This window comes from Bicyclus anynana, chromosome 20 (assembly GCF_947172395.1).
Source record: "Bicyclus anynana chromosome 20, ilBicAnyn1.1, whole genome shotgun sequence".
Lineage (NCBI taxonomy): Eukaryota > Metazoa > Arthropoda > Insecta > Lepidoptera > Nymphalidae > Bicyclus > Bicyclus anynana.
In genome coordinates this window covers 9,184,568-9,198,716 of record NC_069102.1, presented here as the reverse complement: position 1 = coordinate 9,198,716, position 14,149 = coordinate 9,184,568, and the positions used below count along the sequence as shown (strand labels likewise).

The window sequence follows — 14,149 nt, the reverse complement described above, 5'->3', positions numbered from 1 at the left end:
CTTTACCTATATAAAATATTAGTATAGATTATTGCTAATTCCTAGACGTAATAGCTTGATTGTTTTATTTTGTATGATTATACCCCAAGATCATCTAGAAGTATACGAGTACCTACTTATAAAATAACTGTAAAAGATCCATTTCTATACATAGAATATATTTTTATTTTTTTTTTAGTTTTTTTTTATGTTTGTTACTTCGTCATTTATTACAATTTTAAAAAATCTTTTTTGTTTGAAAGAGACTCAAAATAACTGAAATACGTCTTTGAAATCGATTCCATTTTTATTTTAAAAATATTTTTTGTTCCAGTTTTAGTTAATAGCAATAGAACACTTTGATAAAAACAACTCGCACTTTGCATTTGAAAGATTACTCCCACGAGAACAATGTCAATCAGAGTCAACTATTCGGTCATCATTACCTGATTTAAATCAGGTTTCTTGACTAATGGCTGAATCAATTACTTACTGCTTAAGTAGAGCAGCAAAATTAATTTCAAATTCAAACCGATGCAATTTCTGGAACACGTTTAATATCAATACATAATATTGCAATAAAATCGGAAGGAGGTCAAATACCTAGGCTCTCTACCTTAGCAGATATCTAAGTATTGATTTAAAAAAGAAGTAGGTAAGAAAATCTTTTAATAAGTAAGTACTTATTAAAAACTGCAAAACAGGTTTTTATTTGTATTTGCCTGTTTGTTTCTTAATTGTGAGAAAAAATATGTATACTTAGTACCAAAAAATAATTGATAGTACCAAAAAATAAAAAAAAATAATTAACCTGTGAACGCATTGAGATTTAACGCAATATTAAAGTGTCTCGAAATCAAATGACGCATGATTTTTTTTAACAAGATATTTTGGTTAACATTGAACAAGGGTGGAATTGTGATAAAAGAAATAGTAATAACTGTACCAAAATATCATTAACCAGCATAAAATATAGCAGCAATATCGTCCCGGACCAAAACTTGTCCCGGACCAAGTCTTTGTCAGTATTGTTTTATACAGCCTTAAAGAAATCAGCTGCAATTCCGTTGATGGGTTGAAGATGAGTAGCCCTTAATGGATGAAATGGTCGAATGCGCTACAGCTGTTCCCATGACCAAAAAAACAAAATAATGAATAAAATCCAGCTACAATTGTTAAGCAAAGCTTATTAGAAAATCACACCGTGCAAACTTATAGCATTGTAATTAACTTTACGACCTACCTAAACGATTCTCCATGCTTAAAAGAATAGAAATTAGATTGGTCAAGCCAACCCATAATTAGTTCCCATTAATGGTAGGTGTCCAAATATCTGCATCGTACGAAACGGACGCATCGCATCAATCGGTTTTTTAATTTTACGGTACTGGCATGACTTTCTATGCAAAGAATACTACAATCCGTTTGATGCCATGCGTTCGATACGTACGATGCTGAGTGGACGCCTATCATAAGTGACGATATTTTTATAATTAAAAGAGCTATCAGACCGGTCCAACTATATATAAAAGCAAAAAGGTGTCGAAGGGTTTGTTTTGCAAGGGTAAAAGACCTTTTAGGAATGCCCTTCTTATTCGATTGAGCACAAATTGGGGAGATCTCGGAGATCGTCGCCTGCGCACGTCGCAGTGACCAACAAAGCCTTGCCGCGCGAGCACGGATGTGTGTGCAAAAATAATTATACTTTTATTATTTATTAAAAAAACAATATATTTATTAATATTATTTATGTGCTTTGATTGGATGGCTATTAACAATGGCCGCTTGGATAATATTTGTTATCGGTGAGTACCATTTATTAAATATATTTTCATTTTTAACTTACCAAAGAGGTTCTGTTTATTATTTTCATTCAGTAGTGTAAATAATTGTTTTATGCGATAAAAGATTGCGATATTAAATTATTTCTAGGTAGGTATACAAATATTTTCTTAGTCTGATTTGCGCTACATTTCACTGCGTCTGCGGTACTATAAATAAAGCACTTTCTCTGATCCAGAAAAGAAGGGATATCTAAAGTTGCACCGAACCAACTTTTAGTGGATTAGAGATAACATTTTCACTACCAAAATTTATTGACTTAAGTGACAAACTTGTAATATAAGTGCCCGAAAATTAATAAATGATATTTTAACATTTAGGTACAGTGCTGCAAGAAATATATATATTTAAAAAACATGTTGATAGAGTATACAACCATTTCTAAATTAAATTATAATCTTTGACGCATATGCATTGCTTTTATAATATACCTAATGTGTTTTTAAATATGTTTTTGTAACGCATTTTTCTGCAACGCATACAGAATATGTTTTTTCTGTATGCGTTGCAGATCAATTCATCGGATTTTGATAAAACTTTTTTTTATTTTTCACACAAAATAAAAACATTAAAAATTAATGAATTAAATTTAGAATAAGCATGCAAAGGTGGCCTTATTGCTATAAACAATCTCTAACGGGCAACCCCTGAGGAGAGGACTTGCAAAGAAAGAGCGGCATTCTGAATTAGCGTTCTACAATATTTATTGCCAAATCAGTGTGGCCAAATCGTTATTAACGTGCTGTCCAAAGCACGGAGTGTAATACCACGAACTTCCAAACTCCGGACTTTTTAAAGTTTTATTGAAAGTTGCGTAAAAGAAAGAAAATCTCAATATATTCCAGTAATCAGTACTTAATTTATGAACCGAAATATTTCCGTACATTTGTATTATTTATTAAACAGACTAAATACATCAGGAATCACATTTATTAAAAGATCTAATTTTGACTACTTCAAAAATATTTCATAATTTAAATAAATATTCCAGCTACCATTTCTTAAATTATTTTATTACAAATGAAATTAAATCTTCACAGCTTAATAAATTAATTTAAGTTGTAACCTCTTCTGTACTAGATTCAAACTCTAGCTTCACACAATTACCAAGTCCTTCAACATCCATCTCACTTTTAGAAGCATTTAGCATATTAAGTGTTACCTGCCCAGATCTACTGCTGCTAATAGGTGTCATGCGTTCCTCGTGGACCTTCTTTTAAGAGGTGTTTTTGACTGAGAGTTAGATTGCTGTTCGGCCATTGGGTGAAGCTTCATGGTCATTTCCGCCAATTTATTGAATATCGAAACAGCAACATCTTTTCAGCAAATTGACAGAAAAAATTAAATTGACAAATTCATCTCAGGTTAAATTTATGACGACAGTATAATATTACGCAGGTAGATGTAATTTATACTTAATTAAGTATGTATTAGGGAAGTAGATATTATAAAGAGGCGAGGGATAAATCATTATTACGTAAGAATTTAATATAAAATCAAACATTTCCGATCAAATATAATAGAGTAATATTTGATCAAAGGCCCGACACGGCTTCGTTCCATAGAGCGTTGCAGTTAATTTCAATCGAAAAATTCCATCTGTATTAAATTAAAATTATCGGGGATTCTGGCGATCAAAGAGCTACTAATGATATTGGAACGGAATTGGTCCTCAGTTGAAGCCAGATCGAATCGGCCCGTTGTGCCTCAATTACATGAAGCCAAACGAACACGATAAAAGTCGACGCAAATTAAAGAATCAACGCAAATACCGCGTTAAGACAGCGTTCCAATTGACAAGCCGCGACGTCAGCGGTTTTTAACCGACTTCAAAAAGGACGAGGTCCACAATTTGACCGAAATGTTTTTTTATGTATGTACACCGATTACTCGAAGACGCCAGGACCGATTTCAAAAAGCCGGTGTTGTCTTAATTTAAGTCGTTTCTGACAGGACCACACAAAACAGCACTGTCTGCAAAATCTGAATCCATGATATTACATGGCTTGAATTAGCACATCACTGGCTTAGCGCCGCCTTCATACTGATCAGCAGGTAGAACATAATAATATTATGATATTATTTTCACTTTTTTGTTTAGTGGGTACGTTTTTAAGTTTTGAAGTCGGTTATATTTTTATTATTAAAATTTTATTATTGTAAAACGACGACTTGTAGGTGAAGTTCAATTATTTTTGCATGACACGTACTGATTGTGTAGTGTCTATGAACAGAAAGATGTGACGAAGTAAAAAGAGCTACTAATGAAATTTAAACGGAATTGGTTCTCAGTTGAAGCTAGATCGAATCGGACCGTTGTGTTTCAATTACACGAAACCAAACGAACACGATAAAAATCGACACAAATTAAAGAATCAACACAACAGATACAGGTTTTATCAAACTTAAATCAGGGTCCTCAGCACCATTGTAAAATGACTTATTTTAACAATAAATTTCATTTCATTTCATTTTAACACAAATACCGCTCAAATAGTATTTCGTGATTACAAGTCCGGATTCACCCGCGTAGATCCCATCTCACCTCTATAGGAATATCGGAATGAAAGGAGGCTATGTTATTTGTTTAATGCATCAGCTATCTGCCAGTTAAAGTCCGTTCACAATCGGTCCAGCCGTTTCAAAGGTTCCCTGGAACAAAAAGACAAATAGACAGAGCGACAGAATTACAACAACCACACAAGTCTATATGTAGATACTATTTGTATGTACTCAAGAAGACAACTAAAATGAGTCAAAAATAAAATATTTATTATGGAGGTCTATTGGAACCCCCCGATAACATCAACAACGCTTTATAGTACCATATCAATGTATCTGCTGCCCTCGAACATAAGAATAAATCTTTACTAATATTATAAAGAGGTAAAGTTTGTGGTATTGTAGTTATCCCTGGATCTAATGAACCGATTTTAAAAATTCTTTTACTACTAAAAAACTACGTTATTTGTGAGTGTTATAGGCTATATTCTATCCACGTTATCTCACTGGAACGGGAACTACGCCGCGAAGCGTCGGCTAGTGGTCAATTAAACAATTAACTATGACTTGATTTACCTTAAAACGTGCAAGTTAGGACTTTTAGAATGAGTGGCGTGTTATAAGTGTGTAGCCAGCATAAGATATTTAAGTTACAAACGTCGTGTCCTCGGCTCTTAATGGTGGGTTTTAAAACCACCTTTGTTTCGCCGTCCCATTAGAGGGAATTACGGGATTTACCTCATTTATAAAGTTCATGAATTGTGTTGCTTTACAAAGCACTCTGTGATATGCTGCAGTATACAATTGCTTTTTACTGTAAACTCTCCTAACAAGCGACATTATCACTTTTTAAAGCAGAATTTATGTTATCATAAAATTAAATATAGGAAAAAAAAATTATACTAGTCTAAATGTAATGTTAAAGCCTCAATAGCTCAACGGTAAAGCAGTCGGACTCATCACCGGAGGGGTGGTGGTCCGATCCCGTCTCGTTGGTCTATTGTCGTACCCACTCCTAATACAGTCTTTCCCGACTAGTTGGAGGGGAATGGGAGTATAGGTTTCTTTTTTTTTTAATTCTTAATAGACTTGCGCTTGCAATCATGCCTGGTGGAAATCAATGATGAGGTCTAGGTTGGAACGCGCTTGCCTAGAAAATGCTTATTCACTCTTGTCTTGAAGGTGCACAAATCATAAGTGTTAGGAAACAGAGAAGCCGGTAGGGCATTACACATCTTCGCTGTTCTTATTAGAAACGTCGATGCAAAACCTTTTGTGCGAGTCGACTGGACATCGACAGCAAAAGGATGCCAATTTAAAAAAAAATAGTGCCATGTAATATACACAATAGTCATCCGTACTTTTATGCGGATTATACTATCTTTCGAAAAGGTGATATAGGTTATACCTAATATCGTGATTTAGGTTTTTCCTAATTCGTCTCAAAAATAATACTCGGAAATGAAAAAAAATGTGTTTCTTCCTCGTAAGATGCTCCTAATAAATTTTCACATTGTTACAGGTTTATTAAGCGTTTGGCAGGTGGGATGCAAGAGGGAAGAAAAGTATGATGAGTATGTATAACTATAATAATTATAATGAGCTTTTCTTAACGATTATGTTATTAGATAAAAAAATATTGAATCGAATTTGGTTATGGTTATGGTTTGGAATTGAATATTTTTATCGTAGACTAATTATTTAAATATGATATTTCAAAGTAGTTCATGAAAAGATCCTAAAATTATTATAATTAGTTTTCTTAACATGAACATCATCATCATATCAGCCGATGGACGTCCACTGTAGGACATAGGCCTTTTGTAGGGACTTTCGTCATAAAATATCCTCCACTGAACACCGAAAATTAACACAATATAGGCTACTTCTTATATAGGGATGGGGAAGTTTTTAATAGGATTCCACAAAGTATAAAAAATATCTTGTCGACAGGACTTTCTATAGATAAAACCAATTTCTAGAAAATAAAATTTTATGTAATTTAGTTTATTGTATAGTGTTAGTACTATATAATGGATTTTAAAAATATTTTTAAAATTTATTTACAAAGATAATTCATAATTATAATAATAACTAGCGGACGCCAGCGACTTTGTCCGCGTGAAATTTAGTTTTTCACAAATCCCTCGAGAACCATGGATTTTTCTGGGATTAAAAGTAGCCTATGTATTGCTTCAGAGTAAAATCTAATTTCAGCCAAATCGGTTCAGTAGTTGCGGCGTTAAAGAGTAACGAACATCCAAACAAACATGCATACAAATTTTCGCGTTTATAATATCTAATTGTAGGATGATTTTGTGACGATTAATATGAACATTTATGAATAAAATATGACTATGACTAACATATATGCTAAAATCAGTTTGTCGCCAATAGCTTTCTTGCGATTGGTTGTTTACGTAACTGTCAAAGCGAAGCTTGACTAAGTCCCCTAGTAGAAACGTATTTTTTTTTATTCTTTACAAGTTTGCCCTTGACTACAATCATACCTGATGGTAAGTGATGATGCAGTCTAAGATGTAAGCGGGTTAACTTGTTAGGAGGAGGATGAAAATCCACACTCCTTTCAGTTTCTACACGTCATCGTTTCGGAACGGTAACTAGCCACGGCCGAAGCCTCCCCTGGACCAATCAAGAAAACCTCAATCGACCCAACTGGGGATAGAACCCAGGACCTCCGTCTTGTAGATCTACCGCGCACACCACTGCGCCACGGAGGTCGTCACAAGGTATATGAAGGTGTAAATAATAGAATGTTATCTTTCAGCTACTCTCTAATAAAACTATACCCAACAAACTCGAAACAAGTCGACGCTATCCGAAGACTCGACGAGCCTGAACACAAGCTAAAGTTTCTGAAGAGGAGTCGAAGTTACAATGACAGTACTGATATATTGGTACCGCCTAGTGAGATAAACTACGTACAGGACTTCATTAAGACTGAGAACCTAGAATACGAAGTGAAACCCAATTATGGAAGGTAAGTTATGCAACCAAGAAATATTTATAAACTGGCTGTCGTCGCGCGGTTTCACCTGCGTGGTTCCCGTTTCTGTAGGAATACGGGGATAATATATAGCCTTCCTCGATAAATGGACTATCTAAAACTGAAAGAATTTTTCAAATCGGACCAGTAGTACCTGAGATTAGCGCGTTCAAACAAACTCTTCAGCTCTTCAGCAACGACTGAAGATACTTTTTTTTAATTTTACGGTGTTTTTTGTCGTATTAGTACAAAGTTCATCCAATCGGTAAATTAAAGTTCTATCTATTATTTTAGATATCTTGAGAGTGCCGAGAGGGTGCCAAAAAGGAGAATTCTCAGAGGATTCAGCATCTTTGAATATCACTCATTTCAAGCGGTTAGTAAAGCCTTTTTTTCGAATTCGGTATATTTTTGTCCATATAACCTATGCAATTTGATAGTTAATGATCCCTACTATGACCCCTTTTATATTTTTATATTATTTTAAGAAATTAAATGTCACGTGTGTCAACCGGTGAAGGAAAACATCGTGAGGAAACCTGCATACCAGAGAATTTTCTTAGTTTTCTGCGTGTGTGAAGTCTGCCAATCCGCATTGGGCCAGCGTGGTGGACTAACGGTCTAACCCCTCTCATTCTGAGAGGAGACTCGACCTCAGCAGTGAGCCGAATATGGGTTGATAACGACGACTATCACCCCTTAAAGGGATCGCTATACGTTTCAGTGACCCTGTATAATCTCGGTAAATATGCTATTTTATTTTGTATACAGATTCAGGAATACTTAGAGAATGTTGCAAAACGACATCCAGATCTGGTGACGCTGCAGAACCTCGGCACGAGCTACCAAGGGCGGCGGATGAAACTGGTCAAGATATCCTCGGATCCCAACGCTAACAACCCCATCATATTTATTGATGCTGGTAAGTCAGTTAACATAAAATTAAGCAAACGTTAATTCATAGGTTGCGAAGGTGAAGTGGCAATAGGCGGGGCACATAGTTCGAAGAGCCGAGGGACGTTGGGGTCCCAAAGTGCTGAAATGGCGACCCCCCACTAGGTGAACTGACGACATCAAGCGAGTCGCAGGGATTCGCTGGATGCAGGTGGCTCAATATCGTGATGTTTAAAAGTCCCTACAAAAGGCCTATGTCCTGCAGTGGACGTCCATCGGCTGATATGATGATGATGATGTTAATTCATAGAACTATATTTCAATAATAACTATTGTTCAGTTTTAGGCCGGCCGCATACACTAGTTTTCCGTATTCGTTTTCCTAATACGTAATTTCAATTTGGAATTCTGTGAGACTTTACGTTTTTCTTCATTCGGAATGTACCTTTATTGTCGCAAAGGCTAGCATTCGTTACGTAATAAACGTAGGTAGGTACGTGTGTGTCATTTAATGTATTTTATATTGATTTCAAGAATTCGGTTTTCGTTAGTTAGTTTTGTTTTGTTTTATTCGCATGTCACTGAAACCGTTAAATATATTGTCAATTAATTTATTAATTAAATCACAATTTCTTATATCACAAATGCGAAAATGAGTTTGTTTTTTGCGTTATCAAGCCTGAACCACAGTAACGACTTCAAGAATTGATTAACCTATGGCAAGGTACATTATCAGCGAGTAATATAGGCTATAATTTATCCCATATTCTCACGGTAATGGGAACTACGCGGGTGAAACTACGGGGCTTTTGCTAATATTTAAATAAATTCGTTTAAGCGTTACTATCCATTATACAATCAAATCCCGTTACTGAGATTTTATCAAGTCCATTCATTATAAGTGATACAGTTCCATCTTGTCACATTGATTACGAGGTCTTCGTCCTGACATTTGCATTGAATGAACAGTTAGTGTTGATGACAGGCGTCACTCGCGAGTGGGTGTACCTACTTTAGGTTGTAGAGCTCTATAATGCTAGCCACAAACGGTCAATTATTCTCACGTTTCTGTAGCACCCACGACTATAATTAATCGTGTGTTGGTCACTGCGTGTATGACTTCTTTACTATGCCGCGTGGGTACCTACTGCCGTTTGCATTTCAGAAACGTGAGAATAATGGCGTTGGCTTGAAAGAATTAAAAAAAAACCACTGAAGGTTTTTTTTTAATTCTTTCAAGTTAGACCTTGACTACAATCTCACCAGGTAAGTGATGATGCAATCTAAGATGGAAGCGGGCTAACTTGTTACGAGTAGGATGCAAATCCACAACCCTTTTGGTTTCTACACGACATCGTACCGGAACGCTATATTGCTTTGCGGTACGTCTTTGTTGGTAGGGTGGTAACTGGCCACGGCCGAAGCCTTACACCAGCTTGACCTGGACCAATTAAGAAAACCTCAATCGGCCCCGGCCGTCGAATCATGAGATCCTGGGTTCCAATTCTGGGTTGTTAAATAATATATTGTAATAATAATATTCTGAGTTTTATTTCTTCCAATAACTTTTCAGTTAATATTCTCAGGCCGGATTTGGGAAGTTGGTGGTATTACATACACCGTGCCTCAAAGAACACGTTAAACTTTCGGTCTCGGTCTTTATCATTAACATATGATAGTGGTCGTTATAATGAATTTAACATCACCCTAAGCCCGCCAACCCGCGTTGGACCAGCGTGGTGGGTTAAGCTCCATATCCCCTCTCTTATAAGGATAGAATAGAGATAGCGGGCCGTTAAAATAATGATAATGAGAGATCTTGATTAAAATGCTGCGACTGCACGCGGTGAACATTGTATGGTTACTGCTGTAGCACAATGATAATTTTATATTATAGATACGTTACGTACAAAATTACTGCAAAAAGTGATGCAATTTTACCACTACTACACCACTGAGCGCACAACATGCACAATTTTGTCTTTAATTCCATTATGCATTATAGTTTTACGCTTCCTGAACACACAACTCGACATTGTTGACGATATTTAGGTATTATTTGTTTAAATAACGACAAAAAAAAATTAAGTCAATTTTCCACATTTGTGGCCTCAGTTTTGATGCGGTAGTGCATCTATAGTATAAAATATCATTGGTGTAGCATAACACTTTAAGGGGCGCGATGTAACGCAGTGTTTCTTGCAAAATATGCGTGAATTGTAGCTTTTATAGGCTATTTAACTACACTTACCACCAGCTCATCTAACCTTTCGTTTGTTCCTTCAACTAATATTAAAAAAAAATCGATTCAAAGGTTGTTGCATTGAATGAACAGTTAATGTTGATTCACAGGCATCCACGCCCGCGAGTGGGTGGCGCCGGCGATGGCTCTGTATCTGGTCCACAGATTGGTCAATGACCCTGAAGCGAGGCAGGAGCTCGATGGCGTCGACTGGTACATTCTCCCCGTCGTCAATCCTGATGGATACGAATACACTCGCACTAGTCGATCGGTGGGTAACATGAACTGTAACACCTAATGAACATTGTTGAAAAAAAAAACATTCTAACTTAAACTTATACGAATAGGTATACAAATCATGCTCACGTGGAATGGTAGCAAGAATACGGCTGCTTTTTTGTGTTGAATAGCTATCTGATTATTTGCTAGAAATGAACTAGCCCTTCTGTCACCAGATTGCATATCCCCTATTCTGACTGGCTCACTGTAAAACAGTTTTATACTAGTACAGGAGTTGTTGCAATTTGTACCTACTAGGCTTCACACATATTTATATCGCAATACAAAATGTACTTACTACCTATTTAGCTACTTTACTATTAAATATAATTTGTATATGTAATTTGTACATGTAAACATTCATCTTTATTAATTATTATTAATATTAGTAAAGATTTAGCTTAAGGTACATATTATTAACTGTAACACTTTTGTACAATAAATAATAATTTATTATAAATAAATAAAAAAATAATTAAAATATTGACATTCACATTCATGATGTTAATAAGTATGAACAACTTAGGCCGTCCATTTAAATAAATCCTTGTAGTAAGATAAAAAGTCTTCTCTTTTGGCGTGGAGTTGGACACCTTTGGCCTTATTATAGTCCCAATGCATTTTTTTTAATAAATTTTACCGCGGCTAGTTAAGTACCTCCATTGGTGAGAAGGGCTGACTAATTTTTTGCGCCAAATATTAGCCTGGTTGTCTAAGGCAGAAAAACAGCCAGTATTTTTCATCAGTCATTACACGTAGGCGTGATTTGTACCTAAGTTAACTAAAGTTTCTTAATGTATTCTTTTACATTAGAAAAACTCAAACTTTAGGCGTTCATTTACATAAGACTATAAAAGCAAAAAAGCTATTATCGTAAAATAAGGAATATTTTCATTTATGTTTTTGTTTTTTATTTAATTTTCAGAATCGGTTATGGAGAAAAACAAGATCCAAAAATAATTTGGGCTGTTTTGGTGTGGACGGCAATCGTAACTATGGCTTCAAATGGGCAGTCAGTGGTGTATCCTCCAACCCTTGCGATACTGAGACTTACGCTGGACCCAAACCCTTCTCTGAAGTCGAAACTGTGATGGTACGAAACGTCATGATGGAAAACCGCAATCGCTTAAAATTGTACGTATCCTTGCATTCATACGGACAGTATTTAGTGTATCCGTGGGGATACACAGGGGACTTTCTGCCCAAAGAATGGAAAAAGCTGGATAGCTTGGCAAGGACTGTGTCAGATGCTGTCCAAAGAGCTGGAGGGAAGCCTTTCAAGGTTCTGAGTGCTGGGAAATGGTATCCAGCGGCTGGTGGAAGCGATGATTTTGCTTATGGAGTTATAGGCGTTCCATACTCCTATACTATGGAACTTACTGATGGATACGAATTCTTATACCCCGAAAGGTTGCTTCGCGTTGTCTTACCACAGTTCTTTGAAGGATTCAGGGCGTTTGGAGCTCAAATCAAAAAAGAGTTTTCACCGGAATTAAATGATCATAGGTATAGGATAACTGAAATGGACATCAGCTAAGTGTATTGTGTGTAATATTAAAAATTAAATGTAAGAATAAATCAATAAAAATTAATTAATTTAAGTAAAACTTTTAAGTTATTTTAATGGAATTCACTATTATATTATTAATATTATTAACCCATATTCGGCTCACTGCTGAGCTCCAGTCTCCTCTCAGAATGAGAGGGGTTAGGCCAATAGTCCACCACGCTGGCCTAATGCGTATTGGCAGACTTCACACACGCAGAGAATTAAGAAAATTCTCTGGTATGAAAATTTCCTCACGATGTTTTTCCTTCATCGTTTGAGACACGTGATATTTAATTTTATTAAAATACACACAACTCGAACGTTGGAGGTGCATGCCCCGGACCGGATTCCAACCCACACCCTCCGGAAGCGGAGGCAGAGGTCATATCCACTGGGCTATCACGGCTCTGATCACTACTTACATATTATTAATATTGGAAATGCTAATTAGTGTACAAGGTACTTCGATTATCAATTACCTACATACGAGGTAGTTACAAGTTATAGTCGAGTATATATAAAAAGCAAATAACCAAAAACTTTTCCCCTTGTCCAAAATTTGATATATTATCACCGTTCTGCTGGCCTATTCACTATTTTGGCCTTTAATATCAACCTATAAAAATAGACATTAAATCGGTTGAGATTTTTCATTTACCTACTATATGATATCCACCAGTAAGCACCAGATGACATTTATTACATGCATGCATGTCAACTAGCATACGTCAAAGATAGTGAATTAGCCTGCTGGTCGGGCATTTGCTTTTTGAATAAAAGAAGTGTATTTTATACATTATTATATTTTCCTTATTTTCAAGACCGTTTCCTAGAAACATGTCGCGTCAAATGAAATCAGACTTTCTCATTTCCTTACCATGTTCGTGTACAATTCTGCATAATATTTAATTCGAATAACTTGCATTAATATTCTCCGGAAGACCTACTTTCAAAGCAATATGTTGAATTTAATACACGATGAGGGATATGTTCAATTTGATATTCCACGAATATACAGGGTGATTCGGTCTTTAGTGCGGATATTTTTTTTCGTGGTTCTGTATCATTACTAGAATATAAATCTACAAACAGTTCGATACATTTAATGTAATTTTTTTTTAATTTATGTCTCTAAAATAACAAAATAATGTACATATTATTACTAAACAAGATATATTCAGCTTAAAAGTGATCTGGTGACGTCCTTTAGGTATCAAACGAAAATAAAATAAACGCACAATAGGGTGACCCTAAAATTCTGTTCAAAAATAAATAACTTTAGCTAACGATAATTTTGTTATTTTTGAGTTAAAAAAAAAAGAAAAAATACGTGATCATTAAATTTTGTTTATGTACAAAATATAAAAATATCCGCACTAAAAAAAATTTCTTCCTGTATAGTAGCTAAATAGCAACGTATTTTCAATTCCGTGAACTTGCGAAGCTCACTCCACATTGCACGGATGCAATGCCTAGAATACTTCAATGATATTACGATTCTGCGAACCTTTAATTTTCCATCCGATTGGCTCACAAACCCGGTATCTAATATAACTCGAAAATATTATTTAATATTGCTGGGAAAACTTCCAACTCTCGCAGTAGAATATGAAAAGTTTGTAGGATTATGTTAAGTGTAGTTGGAAAACTAGAATGTATTTTGAAAAATGTGGGTCTTAAGATGTAATATTTTATTATATAGAAGGTAGGTATTATAGAAATTTCATATTTTTCATTTTGATGAAGGTTTTCTCCACAGATTTACGAGTAAATAACCATTCAGACACAGTTATCCGTTAGTTATTTTTTATTTGAAATTATTTTTTAATTGAGGGTAAATGAGATTGTCCATATT

The 14,149-nt window shown here is 35.3% G+C and overlaps 1 protein-coding gene across 1 annotated transcript; it reads left to right on the top strand.

Annotated features, from left to right (window-relative positions):
- The first annotated feature begins 1,628 nt into the window (after positions 1-1,628).
- LOC112057972 (carboxypeptidase B) lies at positions 1,629-12,352 on the top strand. Its single transcript, XM_024098587.2, has 7 exons — positions 1,629-1,784; positions 5,846-5,897; positions 7,112-7,324; positions 7,625-7,706; positions 8,102-8,252; positions 10,577-10,737; positions 11,671-12,352. Exons 1-7 carry the CDS (start codon positions 1,757-1,759, stop codon positions 12,280-12,282), a joined length of 1,299 nt encoding a protein of 432 aa, XP_023954355.2. The 5' UTR covers positions 1,629-1,756; the 3' UTR covers positions 12,283-12,352.
- Positions 12,353-14,149: the final 1,797 nt, after the last annotated feature.